The sequence below is a fragment of the Lepidothrix coronata genome, unplaced genomic scaffold, assembly GCF_001604755.1.
Source record: "Lepidothrix coronata isolate B3197 unplaced genomic scaffold, Lepidothrix_coronata-1.0 Scaffold3, whole genome shotgun sequence".
In the NCBI taxonomy this organism is placed as follows: Eukaryota; Metazoa; Chordata; class Aves; order Passeriformes; family Pipridae; genus Lepidothrix; species Lepidothrix coronata.
Window position 1 is genome coordinate 1037160 of NW_016690183.1, and position 22329 is coordinate 1059488.

The 22329-nt window shown below is 41.4% G+C and overlaps 1 protein-coding gene across 3 annotated transcripts in view; it reads left to right on the forward strand.

Moving 5' to 3' along the window:
• NFATC1 (nuclear factor of activated T-cells 1) overlaps positions 1 to 22329 on the forward strand; it is a 110700-nt gene that overhangs the window by 71709 nt on the left and 16662 nt on the right. For 2 of the 3 annotated variants that reach the window (XM_017822643.1, XM_017822652.1), the window contains exons 9-10: positions 7155 to 7534; positions 7646 to 7841. In XM_017822643.1, the coding sequence (XP_017678132.1) occupies positions 7155 to 7534; positions 7646 to 7841 (576 nt within the window). The remainder of the gene's footprint in view (positions 1 to 7154; positions 7535 to 7645; positions 7842 to 22329) is intronic. The other variant, XM_017822661.1, reaches the window with a different exon arrangement.

Genomic DNA, 22329 nt, shown 5'->3' on the forward strand with positions numbered 1-22329 from the left:
TGGGCAAGGAAGACTGGGGAAGAAACTGCATTCTCCTCTGAAGACAAAGACCATGTTGGAGCTGAGATGTCCGAGGTCAGCCAAGTCCAAACACCTCTCCAGAGAGGATGGATCTGTGGATAGGACTGGTGCTGTAAGGATGCCCTCCTGACAACCTGTCCTTGCAGAGCATCTCACAGGACTGCCAGTGATGAGGACTGTCAGGCTGCCCCTGTCCTTGCAAGACCCCTTCCCACAGACCCTGCTTTCCTATTCTTCTCCTCTTGAAGCAGGGGTAAAGTCAGCACTGGTGGTGTAATGTTGTGCAGCATCATTGAAAAACACCTCAACCCAGTGAATTTTAACGTATCTGACAGAGATGACATAGAAAGCCTTGGCCAGTGTAGCCTGGGTATTATGCACAGTTAAAATTCCAGCTCAAGGCAGTAGTGGAGCCAGGTGCTGCACTGCACTGTGGGAGCAGCAGTAGAGCAGCCCAAGTGGGCATATCACAGGACTTGATTTTCATATTCAGCATCATAGGATTTAATAAAGTGTTGTGATGGAAAATTGTGCCTTTTAAGAATTTTCCCCTTTTTCTTTTGAAAGAAAGCCAATGCCCATCTTCTGTACTAGCACAACCCAAATGCCCTCCACCTACTTTCCACTCCTCCCAACCCAGTTTAGCAGTGCATGCACCAAGCTACCATATATAATCTTCTGTCTTATAAATATGTGTAGAATAACCTAATAGTTTAACAGCTGTTGAAAAGCATTTAGCAAATGAGTTAGCTAGAAAGCATTTCCAAATCAGATAATGGCACTGTCCGAGATTATATGCTGAGATGTATGCGCAAGGCTTCCATCTTCCTGGAGCTATTCTTGTATAAAACTGTACCTATGCATCTGATCCCATAAAAATCTATCCACGCAAACCCAAAAAGGGCAGGCAGGCATATGTTAGAGTTAGCCCTCCCAATGAGCAGGAGCAGTAGCAGTGTACTAGCAAGACAGGGTGAATTCAGATACTTGTGCAGATAAAAGCTGCATTCACACATGTGCTGCCTACAGCTTCTTGATAGCATGAGGCTCCCTTTGTTTCTGAGTCACTGTGTTCTGGATTTATTAATTAACAGCTAAAGCTTGATAGTAGCTTAACCTTTAAAAATGTTTTGCTTTAATAGATGGAAGTGCGCAGATAGCATCTGCACAGGTCCTTGTAGTGACTGTCTCACAGTATCCCTGGGGCTGAATGCTAGTCCCTTGTCACTGAGATTGTCACTGCTGCAGATATGTTGGTGGAGCATTTCAGAAAGTTTTGTTCAGCCACTGCTGCGTGGATGCTACCAAAGGGGGGATTATATTTTCTGAGGGCAGCCAGCCCCTTGCCTCTCCCTAACTGCTCCACAGTAAGAACAAGGGGAGAGGTCCTTGCTTCACTCAAGCGTGCTGGATCCAGCCAATACTGCTGCAGCAGCCAGGATTTTGTCTTTGCACAAATCCAGAGTGGCTGAGCTGTACCTGGAGATGTGTCCACATCCCTAACTATGTCTCTGGTCAACCAGCAGCAAAGGAGCAGCAGGAGCTGGGGAGACTTGTGCAGTGTCTTCTGAAGGTGTGCTGTCAGCATCAAAACTGACTGACAAAGGAGGATTTCAAAGGCATGAACAGCCTGTCAGAGTTCAGCTCAGTAATGAAGATTTAGACACCTAACTCCTGAACTCTCTTTGAAAGCCTCATCCCTAATTCTTACCAATTCCAAGACATTTACTCTAGAAGTTGAAGAAATGTGTGTGTGCATATGATGAAAAAAGTAGTGTTTTGATTTTCATACTCTAACCAAAATCTGTGTGCTGGTGCCAGGGAACTACATCATAGTCTACACCATGAAAGGTAGCTATTTTGTTGAATAGGTTCAATCAAACTTAAGGGTAAAATAAATATATTATTTTAGGGCCATAAATATCTACATTGATGATACTACATGGAAAATGGGAATTAGTTACTTAAATGTTAATCAGGATAAACATCTGTTTAATTTATATGATTTTATTTTCTCAGTTTGCATATTTTAATAACAGCCCTCCAAAAAAGTTTAAAAACCCATATGGATTGCTAAAGTGTAAAAGCAAACAGACTTGTTAGAATTGTCAAAAAATACATATAATTTATATTTGAGCACTTTCTGACTCCCTTTACTGAACGTGCATGATTTATTATTTTTCTTCTAGGTTTGATATATTAACTTTTTACCTGCTAGAAAGGCCTTTCATTTAATGTGGGCTTGCAGAACTGGCTGAAATATTTCTCCCAGATTCAGACACACACAGAAGGACCATTGTCTTCCACCAGTTACCTCGGTATGATGTCATAACCCTGGTCTTTCTGAGTAAGAAGCTTTGATTTATAGCCAGGGCTGCTGCCAATGTGTGGTTCTCAAAACTTCATATTAAATTAGATGACATAATGACATGTGTTCAGAATCTAAGAAGGCATCATCGAACCATTGAACACCAATTAGCAGAAATTAATTTACTTATCAGACTAATTTATAACAGTGAGCTCTGTCATATTTTAATATTCAAAATCAAGCACTGTTTAAAATCGTCTGTCAGCTGACCTAATGCATTGTGAGGTAATAGGCATTTAAAAATTCACCATACAAACCAAACTTGCCTTCTTTTTTCCCTTTTTATGGCAAGAGCCAGATCCATAGCAGAGTAATGTCTCCTAAATGAATAACGTTACTTCTGAGCCTGACTGCATGTAAAAACAGTATCATCTTTTGTGTATACAACTTCACACATTCTGGCTTCATTGCTGAAGTTTATTATGGGCAAATCTCAGCATATGGCAAATTCAGTCACAATTTTTCATTCTAGTCAGCTGAGAATCTGCAAGACTGGGTGCTTTCTCAGCACCATGGAACAGTTTTGAGACAGAATGTTTGTTGCTATTTGGTATAGCTCTGCTGGATTTAAGAAATAGCCTGGTTTCTGCTGAAAGTGCTTGCAGGTTCTGAACAGCTGTGGGGCTTTGCACTTAATGGCCAGTCCAGGCCTGCTGTGTGACTAGGAGTGTCTCTTTTAGCTGGTGGGGTTTTACTATGTCATTTAAGATTTGAAATATTTGAGCTAGAGGTTAGTCATCCTAATACTATTCTCTGTTAAATATTAATCCTGAGAAAATTAACGGTACTGTCTGTATCTCATTGTGTGAAATATTCACTTGTGCAAGTGAGTGATGATGGAAACGGATGTGTATTATGGCAGCTAGCTTACCGTGCCTCCAGGAGGATCTATAAAAGGGCTCGACACCCCTTTTTTGAGCTTGGGTTTGTAAAGATTTGCAGTTAATCAAGCATGAGTCACTAGGTAAGTGGTAACACTAGTCCCTGGCTGGCCAGTGAACAGCCCTGTCTGCTGTGTTGCCTTGTGCAGAAATTTGTCCAATGGGTTGCCCAGGGTTCTCCTGTGCAGGTCTAAGATTTGGACTTGATCCTTGAGGGTCCTGTCCAACTCCAGATATCTATGATTTTCTGAAGGAACCAAGTAGGTTCCTACCTAGGAGAAAATGGTGAAGGTGGACACTAAGGTTGGTATCCTCAGCTATTCTGTGTCAGCTGCAGTTGCTCACCCCAGCTGAGCATCTCAGTCCCCCAGAAGTCAGTGAGACAGTGGGTAGGGTGTGTGACATACGAGTATTCTAAATTGTTTGAGTAACACCACAGACACCATGAGGGTGGGTGGGTAGCCACTGAGCACAGTTGCAGGCTGTTCATGCGTTGGTTTTGGAAGGTGTGCCTTGAAATACCCACAGCTCTTGCTCTGGCTCTCTGCAGTCCTTTGAAAAGTAGAAGAAAATAGTTGCCCTTTCAAAGAAAGCATATAAGGTGGTTTACATCAACTTTTGACACATTCATTGTATTTTCAGAGTGTTCAGGATATCAGACCCACAGCTAGTTTGAATTTGGAAATAGAAACACTAGCAAAGATTTTTGGCCCTTGTTACTCCATTTGGTGAAGTTACATAGGCTAGGGAGAAGCAGGTAACAGGACAGAGTAGTGTAAATAAGCTGTTAACAGGTGTAATGTCGCAATTCGTGGTAGATCTGTCCTCCACAAGTCAAGTGCTGTTGTTAATTCATGTAAAATACTAAAGTTGAGGTCTGCCCAAAAAGAGAAGTGTTAATGTCTTACATTTCTTCTGACATGCTCAGCTTTGCAGTTCTGATTCCAGATCATCTGCATCATTATAATGGGTTCTTCATGAAAAAAAAAAAAATCCTGTAGACCTTCCTTCTCCAAACTGGTACCCCATGAAGACATTTGCGATTTTTTAAAGGATAGTGAGTGGTTGCCATCCCACAGCTTGGTAAGACGCATACATTCACTCTGCCCAGGGTTAATGGCTGTGCAAATAGCAAAGCCCTGAAAAGTCAGATACAAATCCCTTCACCATTTCAGAATGAATACTTTTCCAGTCTTCCAGTGTGATACCTGTTCTAGTTATGAGATTAGCCTACAAACAATATATATGATAATGAGCAAGGAGTGACTTCTTTTACTGTGCTGAAAAAAACATATTAAAAAAGGTAGTGGAGACAATTCAGTTGAATGAGTTCAGGCACCTCTGAGCCTAAGTGCAGGTAAGTATCTGTCCATTTAAAGACAGTTTGTTTCCCATTACATGAAATAACTGATGCTCAGGAGTATCAGTTCAGAGCAAAACACTGTAAACAGATGTCATATAAAATGGAGGTACCACTTTAATCTCATATCCCTTTTTCTTGCTTCCCTCTCTGGTTACCAACCTACTGTTAGCAAACAAGCTACTGTGACCTTCCCTGACTGGCCCTGTAATTAACAACAGTCTCTATTTTCCCTCTGAACTCTGAATTATAGGCAGCCAGGAGTGTCCTTGGTTGCTGTCACCATCTCCAAGGGAGTTTTTGGAATGGAGTCCTGCCCACCCATCAGTCCTTTGCCTGGTGCAGAGCAGGACTTAATGGTTATCCTCTGTTGGTTGCAGCCCATGTATTTCAGTGTAGCAACACAAAAAAAGAGATTCACAATATTCATGGCCACTAATCAGACCTACAAATGGACCCCATGGCATTGCTTTTATAAAGAAAATAATTCAAAGTTAAGTGACAAAAAAGTGCTTGGCAAATCAGGTAGCAAAGGTGTGCTGTAGAAGAGCTACAATGAGAAACCAGCCTGAGATCAGGAACCTGCCTTCTGTAAAGTCTCCAGCCTGCCTGCCACCAGGGCTATAACCCTTCTCTGGGTTATAACAAGTCAGACAACTCCAGGGTTTATTGGAGTTGTATTAGCAGTGGTTGAGCTTGGAATTATTTAGCACAGGTGTTTCTATAACAGTGATATATTAGGAAAATTCAATGTTCAACAACCATCATATTTCCAGCTGTGCTGTGGTTAGTGCTAGCACAGTGAACCTAATATAAAACATGTGAGAATATTTGCTAGCTCAGGAACTTGTTGAAGGTATTTTCTTACAATATCTGAGCTGCTGTGTTTATCTAGGTGTGTTTCTTTGGTCTTGCATTTTCGTAAAGGGTGTGATAGTGGTTTTATAAAGCTGTCACTGAACCTGGAATCTGCTTCTCTGCAACCAAGTGCATTAGTAGCCCTGCTATCCAGTGTACAGCACACGAGGTGGTGAAAATAAGATTATAAGGAATCCAATGGCAGTCCGTTATCCCCAGCACATTTGTCTTGAGCAGCACCTGTGCATCTGTTACATATATAGACCTGTTTTTACTAGGGGTGCTAGAAATCCTGAAACAAGTGTTGCAAGCATCTACATGTAAAAGAACATAAAAGGAACAAAGTTAACAAGGGGCTAGGGAACTGTAAAACAAGGGTAGTGAGGTGCATTCACCGCCAGCAAAATTTGTGAGTGTTAAAAGGGGTTTTATATGTACACATGCACACGTGCATATTTAGGGGTTCAAAAAGACTCATACATGAACATAGTAAATGGCAGGACAATGTATAAGGGTTTTTGTAAAACACAAGCAAAATACTGTCAGAGGCACTCACACAACACATGTCTCTGAGCTGAGTTGTGCAGATATGTTTCGTTAATAACTTTGTGCCACAATGGGTTGGTTATTAGAATATTCTGAAAAATATCCTCTGGTGTCACTGGAATTTTTTAGAAAGAAGATAAATGCATCCATACTCAAGCATTGTATGCATTAGAGTTGCATCTGTCTAGAAAAAAATACATCTACAGACCAGGCTGGCTCTATTATTTATAATTTTCCTGATAGAGAAAGTGGGTGTCTTTTACCTCTGCACTGCATCTGTTGTAGCAGAATCTTCAAAGGCACCTCCCCTTGATTTGAGAGAGAAAGCCAGTGTTGAAAAGGCACTGTGATTTGAGGAAGGATCTTCTCTGATTTGGGAAAGCAGCTTTACACTTGTCATGACTGAGTTGATGCTCATTGACTGTCATTTCTGTCCAGATTCTCGTAGTTTTTAGAGAATTGACAGCTCAGTAGGGCATCTTTGGAACAAGTAAGCAAATGTCTAGAACAGGAATCAGTTTTTCTTGGTAGACAGAGACTGACTAACATTTCTTAGGAGTTGGCATTGGCAGAAATTAAAAACTAAATAAACCGTATCTTATCTTTCACAAATATCCCCATAATTGAAAACTTCTTGTACATAGCAGTTTGTCATGTATCATTGCAACTTTACTTTCATTGAACTCTGAAAGCCCCATCTCTACCTTATTATACTCCAGTTTACTGAGTGTGCAGACATTTATCAAATGAGCCATCAGTAGCTGTGGAACTGCAGTAGTATATCCAAGTTAAAATTCTTGCCTTGATTACTACAAATCCATGGAGCCCTTGGGTCCAAAGCTTCCACTGAAGCTCAGTTATTTGCAAATAGATTTTTATAGCACATTAGTGCTGGAGGAGAGTCCAAAGAAAATAGTCCTTTTCAATATTAGAACCAGCTGTGACTTTCTTGTGCTGATGACTCATTCATTTTTTTTATAGGGTGGGAGAACTAGGCAAAAGACACACAGAGTCTTATTCACGACGTTGTTTGTTTTGCAAAGGGTATCCTAGCCACAAGCCAACTTGATCATACCAATACGCAACTCATGTTTATTTAAAACCTTTTTTCTTTTAACAGTTCCAATTATAAAAACAGAACCCACAGATGACTATGAGCCTGCTCAAACCTGTGGACCAATGAACCAAGGCTTAAGCCCTCTCGCTAAACCATACTACAGCCAGCAGATCATGATGCCCCCTGATCCTGGTTCATGCCTCGTGGCTGGCTTTGCCTCCTGTCAGCAGAGAAACGCCGTGATGTCACCCTCTCCCAATGCAAGCCCCAAGCTGCACGACCTTTCATCCTCTCCTTACAAGTGCATCCCCAACCCGGGCCACAGTCACCTCGGACTTCAACAGCCCACTGGAGGTGTCCCCACCATACAGGAAGTGCCAAGGTCTATAGTTGTGCACCCAAGCTCCTCCGAGCAATCATCTCACATCATGCTGCAGCCGCAGGTGAGTCAACATCTGAGCAGTAGCTGTCCCCTTGGTTATCAACAAACACTCTATCCCAACAGTCCCTCTTCTCCAGTTCCATCTGTTACCCAAGAGCCAACCTATTTGCAGTCCTGCAGTCCAACTCACTCATCCATAATGGGTCAACAGCAGCAGCAACTGCCGAAGGTTCACAGAAATGAGTCTCCAACAACCCAACCACTGTCATTGCCAGAGTTGCATGAGGAAAGTAATCATAATTTGGCCCCTATTCCTGTAACGATCAAGCGAGAACCTGAGGAATTGGACCAGATGTACCTGGATGATGGTAAGTCTTCCGCAGCATAGGTTTGCATTCACCATGTTGCTCTTATCAGTGAGTTCCCTTAACCCCCTCCTTCTTTTGAATCCTGGTGGAAAAAAAGTTCAATTAACAGCCTGGTGGAATGGTGCGGACTTTCGCTTGAATTGTCTCTATACAGGAAAGGGCCCTCTCATTCCATTTGCAATAATGAAACCACATTATCTAAGCATTAAATGCTGTTAGTTAGCATAGAGCTAGCTGCATGACCGACAGCTATGTTGTAATAACCGTAACTGTATGTTCTTGGCTTATGCCCACACCAGTGACCTGTGGAGCCGCAGTGAAAACATATTTAACATTGTCCCATTTGTAATGCAGTGAAATGTCTGATGTGCAAATCTGTTCACTGGAACTAAATGATAAACTGCTCTACTTCAGTTGAGAAGGTTCAAATTGAAAATGGAGGCACATCTTTCAGCATAACTTTTCAGTCTGTTTGCATCTGGCATTAAGACTGGTTTTTTGCCATTCTTCTTGTGGCCTTGCTGATGATTTTTTTTTTCTTTCGTAAGATTCTGTATGTATAGTCTCCATGCACCACCGAAAAGCTAAAATACTGTGATAAACTTGTCACACTCTAGTTTCCAAAGATTTATTAGTTGAATGTAATAAAAGGGATAATATGGAATTTGATTATGTGACCTCACTGAACTGTGATTTAGCATTTGCTGCTAAGCATCCCAACAGTATTCTGGTCCTTCACCTTAATGCAGTATGTGAGTTCCCTTCCAATAGCCACATAACTTTATGTAACATACCCTTCTGTTTGAAGAAGAGATGCCTCTTAAGTGGCTGCATTGAAACTAATTGGTGCCAAGGAACATCTGAACATGATTGTCCTTGAGGGAGAATTTAAAGACAATTCATTGCACTGTTTTTTTTTAAAAGGACATTTTGTCATTCTATTTTAAACAGCATGCTACTCACTGAATTAGGATTGCAACTTAATATTTTGGAGCCTGAATAGCAGCCCTTTGCTTTTCAACTCTAGAAAAATTATTTTTCTTAACAGAAGTTATTATTGGTTACATGATAGACAGGTCTAAGGAATTTTTCCTAATCGGGAATTTAGTTCACTAAAATTATGCACAACACATCTTTGTGACAAGGTTTTTTTCATATAGCAGACATTTTTACCACTTGTCTGTGCTGTAAGGAGTAAGATTTCAACAAACTAAGTGAGAAATGTATGCAAACCAAAACAAAAAGCCATGGCCAAATCTAGGTTTTGAGAGAAAACAGAAGTTGTATATGGAAGGAGGAGAATTCAGATAAAATATAAACCAAGTTTATAGCTGTCTTTCTAGAAAAGCATGAGAAATGGGCAGTCTTCCTGCCTTACCTCTCAAAAATTCAGCAACCACTCCTCTGACAGAACCATGAAAGTTGCCTTTGGCTGGTCTCTCCAAGAGAGATGGGACTGCATCTCACGGATGAAGGGTGAATGAAGCTCCTTAGCCATGTCTACTTGAGGTTTCTCCTGGAGGAACAGAGGAATTGGCTACCATATGTTCTGAGAGGTTTTAGGTTTTTTTCAGCAGTGCTCATTCTCTCTGACAAAGCATAAATAATTTAGCCTTTAACCTCATCTCTCTTCTATCCCCTCTTCTGGACACACATGCGCACCAATCCTCTAACAGATGATCAGAAGTAATTGTAGAAGGCACCTTGTACATCTGCCCTGAAACTTGAGGTTGACTTTGGAGATCTCTTCAGCTAGCCAGATCCAGATATATACTTCCCTTTGGCATCCAGCAGGCTATCAAAATTGTTCTACAAGAACTATAGGCCAAGAAAGAATTCATAAATATAACAGTCCTGGTAACAGAATATAATAGGAAAAAACCCAACCTTTTGAACTTCCAGAAATTATATACCACCAATTTCCTCTAAAGAGGTTGATCAGAAATGGCTAAACTGATATTTAGGTTTGTCTTAGGGTTCACACTGATGGAGTGTCACCCATGTAAGCTGCCCTTTCATATCTAAACCTTATCACACTACCTGAAAGGAAAGGTCATCCACTGCACGTTTTGTGTTGACAAAATGAAGCCCTTGTAGTAATCTGGAGTGGACTACTATCATCTTTATATTTGTCTCAGTGTCTGGGCAGTTGAGAGAGAAAGTATGTGGCAGAGGGGCTAAAGGCAGGAAGCATGTCATGTTGGACTTGTTGTGGCCAAGCCGCCCTGTTCAAACCATTCAGAGCTCTGTCATGCCTCAGACGCACAGCACAGGAGCGCAAAACTGTGGAAGCAGGCTGGAAGCCTACTTGGGTCTATGCTATATGCATTTCATGAAGGCAGCCTTTTCACCACCACTGCAGACATTGGTTTCACATTCCGTTTAATCTGATGTAACTGCAGGCTCCAGTGGAAATCCGTCTTGCTCTCAGTCACATGTTCTTGCTGCTTCCTTTGAGTCATATCAATTGATTATGGAGCAGCAGAGCAGGCTAATGAAAAATTAGCCTGCCCAAAATAGCAAAACTCACATAATTTTCTCTTGGGTCAGCTCATGGAACCACATGCCCTTTGTCCAAGCACTGGGTCCAGCCCTTGAGAGGGGCAGGAAGTCTGGCGTTGTGAGTTGAGGGGTGCCACAGGACCGCTCCTGCTGGCAGCAGCCCATCCATAGGCCAGAGTAAGTGTGAGTTGAAGCCACACGTCTGATGTGATCTTATCTCCCCAGCAACTATCTAATCAGCTCATCCTGTCTCAGTTAAAAATCCTCTTCTCATTCTCACCTATCAGTTACGGAAGGGCTCCATGGCACAGTCTCAAAGGGCAGTTTGGCTACTACAGTGACTGCCTGGAAACCACCAGTAATTGCTCCTGGTATCCCAGGAGGTGCTGCTCACTGAGATGGGCATGGAAAAGGCAATGCACATATGCAATGACTTTGTGCCTGGCACTGTTTCATTCAGACCTCTGGCTATAACTGTGGAATAAGGGACAATGGGTTTTGGCAAGTGGCTCATGCCAAATGGGAGCAACCAGTCTTTCATGTGCCTGATTTTTTTTTTAAAATAGGAACTTTTAAGCCATCACCATTGTTTATTACTGGTATCATATCCACCTCTAAGTGTTTTTCTTGTTGGAGGAGAGATATCTGTAGTACCTTATGGCTGTATTCTGAAAACCAGAATATCAAATCCACGAATCCAGAATATCATATCCATGAGTAAGGAGGGTTCCTCTTTTTTTTTTTTAATAGAGTGCTTGTAGCTATTTATACATCCAGTTTTACCTAAAAGTATTTGAGAAGTGTGAGGTATAGACACCTAACATACTTATGGGACTGCCAGACAAATAAAATACCCAGCTGGTTTTCCAAGATGATATTTCATAAAATTTTGGCTGCTTGTTTACCACTTTAAGGAGGTTTGATTTATGCATCTAATATATGCATAGCATTTTTGGACCAGGTATAAACAGAAATTTTTTTGGTTTCAGCTTATGGGTTCAAAGAAATATTCATTCCTTTTGTTTTGGAGTATGTCCAAATATAGACCATCTACACTGCAAAGTATAGATGGAAAAGAAGAGTCAATGAATTTATATAGATACATATCCTTTATATGACATTTTTCTGCTTTGGTAATGGTGGGCAGCTGAAGTGATATAAAGGGAGCCCACGAGGTGACTTCCATTTTGACAAATAAGTTTCGGTCTTGGCAATTTGTTTTAAATCGAAATCCACAGTAGCCACCTGGGCTACTCATTAAATGTGCTGTCCCTTTCAGTATGTGAATATATGATTCCACATACAGAACATATTTAAAACTCACACCATAAAGTGATACCTGATATATTATGGCTATGCTCTTGATACTGAAAGGTATCTGGCTTGTATAGCAGCACCCGTTTCAAATAATTTTGAGTTCAACCTCCTAGCAAAGATTATGGCTGACTGCCTTTGCTGCTTTCACGGGAAAATCGGACTAAAAGTGGTTGAAATGGTGACATTTATGCCTGTTTTGGTCCTCTGCAAGAGCCCATGGTCCTTTGCAGTGGGAGGGGAAGTGTCTCCTGTCCTCTGTGCCAGGAGCTCTTGCAGAAACCTGCAGGACACTGGGGCACCCTGGTAGATGATGCCAGGGGTGACAATGTCTCTGTGTGTGTGTGCCACCCCTGCCTTAGACAGTGAAGGTTAAGTGACATTTCTGTTTCAGAGCTAACCTGAAACTGGGAGTAGTGTGGGATGCTAGGGTGGTGGAGCTCATGGAAAATCATTAGGCAGGCAGGCTTGAGGGACTTCTTCAGTACAAGTCCATGCTGTAATTGCTTTTAAGACAAAACATTTTATTTGATGTATTGATGTATCTGCTGTGCTGTAGAGCCCCTTTGGGGCATGAAGTGGATTAGCATTGCTTTTCTTAGTGGTAGAAGAAACCCCCAGCCAGAGGCAGTAGATTGGAAGTTCACACAGCTTTCCGGATGTTCAGGCATCTGGGAACTGGCCGGGCTTACAACAGGAGATGCTGAAGGTGACTTGAAATCACCTTCCTTATACCCATTTCCCTTTCCTGTACCTAGTGTAGCCTGAGTGGAACACGGAACTGAGCTCCAAATCTTTCCTTTCACCAGGATGGAGAGAGGTCAATTAAGCATGCTAATGCCAAGAAACATTTTTCAGTTTTTAACTGGCACTCCCAATAGCTATTGGATATTTTTCCTGTAGCAGAATGATACTGAGTTGTGAAATTATTTCCTGCTGTTAGACACATCAAAGAATGTAGTTTTTATTACAGATGAAAATGAAACTATTTTGAAAAAGCAAGGGGGAAGCACAGGAAAAATTGTGTGGCTTACATTCTCAGCAGATTTCAAGGTGTATTGTAAATGTGTAATCCCATTTGTTATATCAGTGCACAAAACTTCACAAAAGCAGTTTTTAAATTAAAGCAAAGCAGCATCCTGGAGAATTCTTTAAGGTGGGCTTGAGTACTGAAGCTGAAGATCTCAGCTTCTTCAAGCTTTTCCTGGGTTGTAATATCAACTTTTGAGATGCAGTCCCAGCTTTGTTGAAATCACCATCATGTTCCCATTGCTGGCCATGGGGCCAAGGTTCCACATGCTGTTGAAAAAAATGTTCTCCAGAACGTCCTGAGTGCTGTGTAGGAGCCAGAAGTGAAATAACAATATCTGAATGACAGATCTCCTGTCTGAAGTTTTGTATATTAATTCAACCTCCTCCTCTCCACATGAATGCTTTCATAAAGGTCTCTATCCTGATCTTGACTTGATTGGATCTATAAATCTTTGTGTAGTAAGATGAAAATACACAGGTCATAAACAAAGGTATCTGATGTTTGGATATGTGGCTAAGAAAAAGTATCAGAACCACATAATCATCTTTTTTAAAACAAGGAGGCTTTTGTTCTTGTGATTGTCTTTGCACAGCTGTGAGTTTTATAGCACCGTGCCAATGAATGCACTCATTGCGACTTTTATTTTACTCTGAAAAGGTAAATTGGGAGCACTAAGCCCCCAATAAGTATGTAAAAGTGGCAAAACCACAGGTAAAGTGTTACTGAAAGCTGCAGCCCTGCCAGCCATTTCATTTTAAACATGGCTCTTTTAAAAATAACTTTTGCAGTAAAAGCTGTAACTCCTGGATGTAATATGAGCTATTGCTAATGTCATTCCCATGAATTGCTTACAGCGTTGAACTGTTAGATGTCTGACAAGTCCATATATCTCCTATGCAGTATATATGAAAGTTTTTTGCCTCTAAACCATATGTTCTTTTTTTACTCCTCTATATTCTGGAAATGCACGTGGTTTGGTGATATAGTTTATTTGAACAGGAACCATAGCAGACAGAATTATTCTTTTGCTGAAATGTATCCTTTTTCATACATCTCAGCTTCATGATTAAAGCGATTGGCTCTTGAGGCACCAAGTTTAGTCTGCTTCTGCCACAATTATGCCTTTGAAAACTCCTGAGTTCACTCAGTGATTTCCAGTAGTCCAAATGTCATTAGAACAACACGCAGGTAGTCTGCAAAGCCCAGTAACACTGTCTACACTTTGGTCTGGCTTGGGCAAGCTTTTCCCTCCCTCCCTCTTGGCCAAGCCTCACAGCTCTGGGAGAAAACAAATAGCTTTCCTCATGGAAAGTTTTGCTTAACCTGGCATAGTGCCTGAGCCTAGACCCTCCTCGTCTCTAATGATGATTGAAAGTGTACATGCTACTGTGATAAAACATGCTGAGTCGTTAACATTTGGGGCTTGGGTTGTAGGCGATGAGTACGGGAGGGCTGAAGTAATGCGTTCAAGTCAGACCTTCGGTGGACTTGCGTGTCTGGGTTGGAGGGGTATCCTGTTACACGAAACCACACACCCATGGGGATAGTGTTTTGCTGTTTCTAGTGGGTTTGATGAATTGGGTCTCCCAGGAGGCCCATCAGAAGAAAGCCCCCAGAAGCGCAGATGACCAGACTAGGTGTTCCTCCTGGTTTTCTCCAGCCCCAGGTGTGCAGCTGCGCTTAGGGCAGACCTGCCTACCTCTTAGCTGCGATATGCTGTGAAATACAGTAGGGAACTTTGCTTTCTTTCAACATCAGCACTTAGATTTCCAGGGAGTCTCAGACTTTCAAGAAAGTGTCCGGTCCCTTCGGAGAAGTCCTTAGTGGCTCCAGCCCCATTCAGTGATGGCAGACACTGGCAGAGGGAGCAGGAAGCTGGCCAAGCAACGGGAAAGCTGCAGAAAGCAGTATTTTTAGTGCTGAAAAAACAGATTTGCTTTTTTGTGCATTTGCACACACACCTTCGTGTTAACATTTGGAGTCATTAAGTGCTCGGCTGAAGCTGTGTTGCTCCCCCTCTTTACAGCCAAGAGCTGCTTGGCACGGCAGCCCTGCTGGTGGCTGTGCAGTTCGCTGGGGAAGAAGTCTCTACTGACTCCCATGCTCGATTCATTCTTCTATTTCCATATTAATGGCTGTTGGCATTGCTATTTCAAATGGTAAAGGTTTTGTTGGTTATTTTCTGTAAGTTTTCTCTGGTGGTTGGGAGAGAAGAAGTTGCTGTATCTGAGCCTTGGCAACATTTACATCTGCTTTTAAGCCTGGAGTAGTGCCAAGGAAAATACATGGCTTGCAGAAGCTTCGTGAGAAAGCTTTGTCCCGATGCAAAGTATTTTAGGAATATGTTGTTTGTTTGAATTGTTTCTGCTGAGCTGAGCAATGTTAGGTGGTCAGGTGTGGCCTTGTGCCTCCTGGTCGCCCTCCATGCTCCTGTGTCCTGAACCCGTTCTGGCAAAACGCTGCTGGGGAAGTTGTGGTAGCAGACTCCTCTTCTCGAGGGAGTACAATATCACACAGACCCCCACTGCGTCTCGGCAGAGCTGGGCTAGAGCAAGCTGCCAGCAAACACATACGTGTCAGAGGAAGCACTCTCATGAGCAGAATCCCTGACTTCACGGATGGCACTCTTGGTGAGGCACTGGCAAGCTCCTGGATCCCCAAGCTGTGGAGAGCCTGCCTCTCTGCTCCCACTTAAGTCAATAACACCATTCCCTCTGGGTTCGTTGGGAACGGGACCAAGCGTGTGGCTGGTAGTTAAAGTGCACATAATAGCTGCATTCATGGAAACCTGGTCCCTGATAGGCAGAGAGGGAGTTTTCCCTAGCAGATTTCTGCACGGCACCACTGTTTCATCTGTGTCTGCTGGACATCTGGGGGCTTGGTCAGGGGCCTGATAGTGTCTTGACCATTGCTGCTGAGAGCAGGCTGCTTGATAACCTGGCTCCAGGTTTTTCCTCCTCTCTGAGGAGCTAATGCTGATTGCAACCAAAGGGGGCACAGGCTTTCCACAATAGGCTTATCTCCAGGCAGGGAGGAATCTTATGAAAAAAAGCAGACCCTCAAAATGTTCCCCTCCTCCTCTGTCACTGAGGAAGTCTGCAAAGTCTGGGCATTGAAAATACCTGGGAACAATTGGTGAGTAAGAAATACAGTAGGAAAACTATGGTCCTGTTCTTCATTGGCTAGGCTGGCTGGGTTTGTCAGCAAACTGGGGAGCTGGACCAGCCCTCTACCTACTTTACAGGCCTCACTTTGTCAGTAGGTCTTTACATTTTGCACGCTATGAAGCCTACTGCATGGCAAACAGCAGAAAGCCAAGTGAGACGGTGCTGCAAGTGTGTCAAAACTCCCAAGCTGCATTGTTCCTGAACAAGTAAATTGCAATATGAGCACTTGAACAGTCTTGAAAAAGCAATGCTATAGGCTATCAAAGTCCATAATTAAGGGATTAAATTCTTTGGTCCTTACGTAGTTACAGCTCATGTTATCCAAGCATCATGTGTGCACAAGAACATTCCTTACTTGCCTTCCCTCTGCACAACTAAAACATTATTTTTTTACTTAATTTTGACCCATCTACAGCCATATGAGAGTGCAGAAGACAAGATTTGATGTTTTATATCTGTGCTTTAAAGATTGCTCTTGATGTTAGATTTCTGTGGGAGCTAGAGGTGAAGATTTGTTCCATTTTATAACTCTTGTGATATCGTTGGGATTGCAGAACAGGTATTGCTATAGATATTACAAATCCATTTTGATAGTCTGGGAACAGCAGTCAGTTCTTTTTCTAATGCTTCAGGGAAAATATGTTTAATTGCCACCTCATAAGCAAAATCTTCTGCAAATTACTTAAGAAGTAGAAAAAATGCTATTTTGGGTCACAAGAGAATCCTCCAAAAATAAAAACCTGAAGAATATTTATTTTAACCTTTATTTCTATCCTGTATAAGCAAATCCATATGCATATATAGTGTGCATGAAATAAGCTATATATGAAATGAGCTGTAAGATTTAGTATTCTAATTCTTTTGCATCCTTGTAGTTGTCACGGGCAAAAGTGATCTAAGTCTCTTCTACTCATGACTGACTTTTCTGAAAATCTACAGGTGCATGCTGAGTAAAAGCTTTTAGAAACATGATGTCAGGTGGAGAAGCCCATCCTGTGGATGCTGTGTTGTGCACAGTTAGTTTCTGAACTGAAATGCCCATTGCAGCTCTGAAAACTGGTTCCATGCTGCTGCACATCTTTGAGCTGTGGTTGTCACTGGTGCTGGCATCCCAGCTTTTGCTATCCAGTTATTCATTTGGAAGACTGAAGCAACTGGTAAAGATAATCTCTTCGCTATTAGTTGGTTTCTTTTCTTTCCCTGTGATGACTCTGTGTTCCACCAGGCTCCACGCTGCACTTGTACTCAGCTATTGACTCGAGGGCTTTCAACTCAGAGCATCTGCATAAGGCATTAACAGCTTCTCCAGGCATCTTCTCCTTATAGTAATGTCTCTGGGTCAGTAGTACTGGGAGGTTCAAATGTTCTTCTCAGTCTAAAGTGACTGTGTGTGAAATCGTCATATTAAAAGAGGTTAGCAGAGAAACTGGTCTCGATTTTTTTCAGTTACACACTCTTGTTTATTTTCTTTCTTCTGAGAAAATTCCCTGGCTCATTGACTATTAACCATGGCACCACACAATAGAGAGCTGTCCCGTGGGCCGCAGCAGTCAAAGGCTACAGTTTCCTGATGTTGCTAGAATTGATGCAATGCAAGTTGTGGTTTTGCAGAGAGTTATAATGGGTCCAAGTTCTGGCAAGTTGTACTTTTGCAGAGAGTTATAATGGGTCCAAGTTCTGGCAAGTTGTACCTCAGCCAGGCAGTGCACAAGATCTCTCTGGAAGGGCCACCAGAGATGGAGATAACTGCTCTACTCCAGACCCTGAGCTCTACTTTGAAATAGTTCTCAGGGATTTTCTTCTTGTTTTTTTTCTTCCACATAGAGAGTATGTTAGGATGAGGGAAGAACTCATTACAAAAGAAAAAGAAGCAAAACTGATCCTAGGGCAGAAAGTGCCATCAACCACAGAGAGAAGACTGCTTTTTGCATCAGCGGGCCAATATGGTGGCAATGGCTGCTTCAGAGAACTTTCCAGGAACTCTCACTGTTTCTGGAAACCCATGCTGGACCTTTACAGATCAGACAAGCACACTGTAGTCTATTTAAACCACAAACTCACTGGATGAACTGTGTCAGATCACCACTTGATGGGAACCTGTGAACCTCCATTTTTACCAGACAGACTGCTGATTTCTGCCCTGTTCAGCACATAGTCAGAGTTGTAGAGATAAAGGTGCCCATCACCTTTCGGTTTAGAGGGTTTAGACTTACCTTTCACGCTATTTCAATGGTAAACTAAAGTCTTAAAGAGGAACTAGCAGTGCTGAAGTCAAGGAAACGTTTGTCAGAAAGACATGCTAATGCAAAAGCATCTTCTTGCAGTATTTTAGTCGCTAATTTACAAGTCCAGAGATAGCTGAAGCCCTCAGCTGAGTTGGTCTGTGTTTGCTGGCAGAGGCAGATCTGTGTTGCAGGACTCCAGGACCCTCAGTCAAAACAGGGCTTCTCCACGGGGCTGCTCCCTGTAGAGGATTCAGCACATTTGAAGGTTTGGGGCCCTTTGTGACAAGTACAGGCATGTGTGCATGTGTGCATGTGTGTATATACATATATTCTATTTAGGAAACTTACTAAAAAAAGTAAAATAGAAGCTTTCTCATGAAGCTGTAGCACAGTTAGCAAGCATTTTAAAGTTTCAGACTTCGAGTATGGCTGTGAAACTACCTGGTGGTGTAATTTGAGTGAGAGAAGGCTTGAGAAAAAGAGAAATGAGAGAAAGGTTAAATATAGCATCCCCATAAAAAAAGAAAAAAAGGGGGAAAATGATGAGCAAAGATGAATTCTGGAAGAAGAGAGGAAAGGATGAGCGTGAGTGTGAGAGGAGTTTGTCTAAAAGTAAAATGGTACAAATTATTAGTAATAGCCCAGGATTTGACTGCCATGTGCCTAAAGAATACCTCACTTTGCCCCAAAATAATTTAAGTATAGAGAAAAATTAGATGAGATTATGAAATGAGCAATGTGATCATTAAATTTACATAGATATGAAGAGAGAGTGTAGAGGAGCCCGTCTGTATCGATCTGCAGTGAGGTGGCTACATTGCCTGCAGATGGGAAGTTTTGGTGGCCCAGCTCCATTGGGGCCTCAAATAACCCCATAACTTATTTCTGTGTTGTATTGACAAGTTTTCTAAGAGAAGAAGAAAGGGCTTCAGTGCTACCACCGGGTGGAGAAAGCTCCTGTAGGGAGCCCAAAAAACCCTCAGAAATATGGTGGAAATTAAGGGGGTAGGAAGTGCTCTCTAAATAAATACAGTCCCATCACCTGAACTTCCTGAGAAATTTTCATATCAGTTTTAAGACTCACAGTGTAAGAAGGCATTCAGTAAGAATGAGAAAAATAAGAATGTATTATCCATTGACTTTTCCCCAGCTGGAAACTACCCAGAAAAAGTAGTGCTAGAAGGAGTAGAAGTGATCAGACCTTGACAAGGCAGAGGAGGCTTTGTAAAAGCTCGCTTTCAAGGTTATACAACTGAAGAATAAAACAGGAAATCCCTTTACTTTGCAACTCTCGAAAGATGGCATTCATGTTACATTTAGGATATGATCCAAATGCCATGAAAATTTTTCCCATCAACTTTGATGGATGTTCTAAAACAGGATGTGTTAAACCAGGGGAAATATTAACAGACTTGCAAGTAAATTAACAGAAGATTCACAACAGATTATGAATCACTGTATTAAAGAATCAATTAGAGTCAGCTATTTACATAAAGACAGAGTAGTAGGAAAAAAAATTTTGAACTAGGAGAAACTGGAACATCTGCTGAAGTTTCCAAAGCTATATTTAATATTATCTTAGGAAAAGCACCTGGACTGAATGGTGTCTCATCAAAAATTTTAAGTGTTTCCAGACCAAAATCACTTTTGAAAAAAACTCCTTTGCTAAAGTAAAAAAGAAAACTCCTCCCTAGTTCTTTCCCTTCCACTGAATTCTGTTACAGGGAATATCACCATCTTAAACCAGAGCACCTTCTGCTCCCATGAACTAGTTTGTCAGAACCAAGGCCTTGCATAACAGTACCATGAGCAAACTGTGGGGTAGACTTTATTATTATAAGGAATATTTTGGATTCAACACTCAGCACAGAGGAGAGTACAAAAAGTGAGCAGACTTTGGTAGAGATGCCAGATTTCCTGCCAAGAAATCTACAAATGGGTGGACCATTTCTTTGGTTGTTAGGTGAATATTCAGAAAAAATAATCTGGTTTTGAAATTTGAAGCAAACTTGCTGTCTGTCTTTATTTTAATGAGGAAGGTGGTCAGATAGAGGACTTTCTGTGTCTCATGTTAGGTGTTGTGACCCTAAAAATGTTTGGTCAGCCAGTCAGAAATCAGCCAGATGTATACCTAATATTTCAGGGCTATATTTATGGTTTCTCTGATGATGAAATCTAGATTTCTGCAATGACCAACGCAATTTCTTTACTGTTAGTCAAGACCTCGTTTCAGGGAGGAGCTGGCAGATGCTTGTGATGCCAGATGAGGCTGTATCATGCTTTCTGTCGTGCATGGTCCCCTGAGGGATATGGCCACCACCTCTTTGTGCCTATTTTTGGAAAAATGTCAGTGTTCAGAAAGTTGTCTGAAGAGAGATTTACATTTCGTATGAAAAACTTTCATCAAGGGGAAGCACCACTTAACGGGGAAACCCCCATAACTTGTGACACTAAAATGACTGTAAGAATTCTTTGTTAAGTTGTCTAGGTGGGAATATTCCTCATAATATGGGGAAGACATCTAGATTTTGCACTGCTACTGCACAACAAAAATCTTAGGGTGGGAGACCTTGAGGTTATTCTTGATAGAGACAACTAGAGTAAGTCAATATAGATCCATCTAGATGTAGTGCAACTGCACTGATTTCTACCTGTTCAGACCCCAAACCAATTTATTTAAGATTGAATGTACTAGCTGCAGTGATGATCCTTATAGCTACACCCTTCCTTGAGATTACCCCACTTCTAAGTGCTAACAGACGTTTCTGTCTATCTTTTCCTTTACAGACTTTTATTTCTATTATGTATCTGCATCTCACATGCCAATGGAAATCAGGAAAGGAAATTAATTTGTATGAATGGACTTCATAAATTTCCTGATTTACCAGTAATGAAATCCTGGTTTGCAGAATGAGAAATTATAGGGCTTTTCCAAAATATCTTAATCCCTGGCTATGATTAGTGGCATAAAATGAACCATTCTTTCCTACATGTCTGAAGTCCAAGTTGTGCTCCATGTGATATTCTTTCCAGTCTCATGTCAGTAAATAATTGCCATGCTGCACTTTAGTCTGTCTCTGACCTTCACTATGCTCGCCTTTCTTGTACAAAAGCTGGGAATTATGGCAGATTGATCTCCTTCTGAGATCTGATCTAGTCTAGTGTGAAAGGAAAGTTCATTAATCCTGCTCCCAAATTCCTTTACCAGTTTACCATAAATGTACTACTTCATGAGCATATGTCAGCACAGGCATAACAGTGCTTAAAACAAGATTAGACAATACCACATGATTTCTAACTACTTCTACTTTTGCAGGAATACAAATTCACTTTCTTTGTATTGTCAAGGGTGATTTTTTGGTGAAAAAATTGTTTTAATTAGTTTTGTTTTTATGAGTTTAGACTAGAATATTGTCTAGTCTATCTAAACTTGGTCAATTTGTGTAATCAACTGAACATGAACCAAAAATGGTTCATGTTTTAAGGAGCCTCTTTTGGGGATATGAAGAACCAAGTAGCTTAACATGATCTTGTTTTAACAATCAAAAATTGGCACCTAAGCTGTGTACTGAAGCAAAGCAAGGATTTTTAGGCCTACAGAAATGGTTTAAAATCTAGAAAAGAAAAACCACATGCTGCTACTAAACCCCTGTGTGTGGTTTTCCACTATTCCCTAGAAAGGGGATGGAGTTCTAGGATCAAACTGCACTTACATGCATATGCACTCAAACCAACATACTGAAGTAAACACAGAAACATGCTTGTCCTCTTTGAGTGACCAAAATAAGAAGTCTGCTGACATCAGAGAAGTCTTGCATGCTCCAAAATTCAGGTAAAACAAGAGAACAGATCTATTTGCCTTTTTTGCATGTCAACATTAAAACATTTCAAATGATCTTTTGGGAATAATGAGCAAAATAGGATGTTTACAATGCAGTGACTGATTTTTTTCTGCCAAGTCATCAGACCAGTACATTGTGCATTTGTAGACCACTTTTACATATCTGCCTGTGTTTCATAAGAACTTGATGCAAAGCCCATTGAAGCTAGTAGGAATTCTTCTGTTGCCTTCCGTGCTCTTCGGATCAAGCTCCAACTCACAATCATGATAACCTTCATCTCACAATCACTTAATGCTCTTTTTTAAAAAAGTCCTATGTTGAAAACAAATAATACATGAAAATCTCTAATATTGGGTGGAAATTTCAGGGCCTGAAAGTTGATGCAGACACAATTTATAGTTCCCA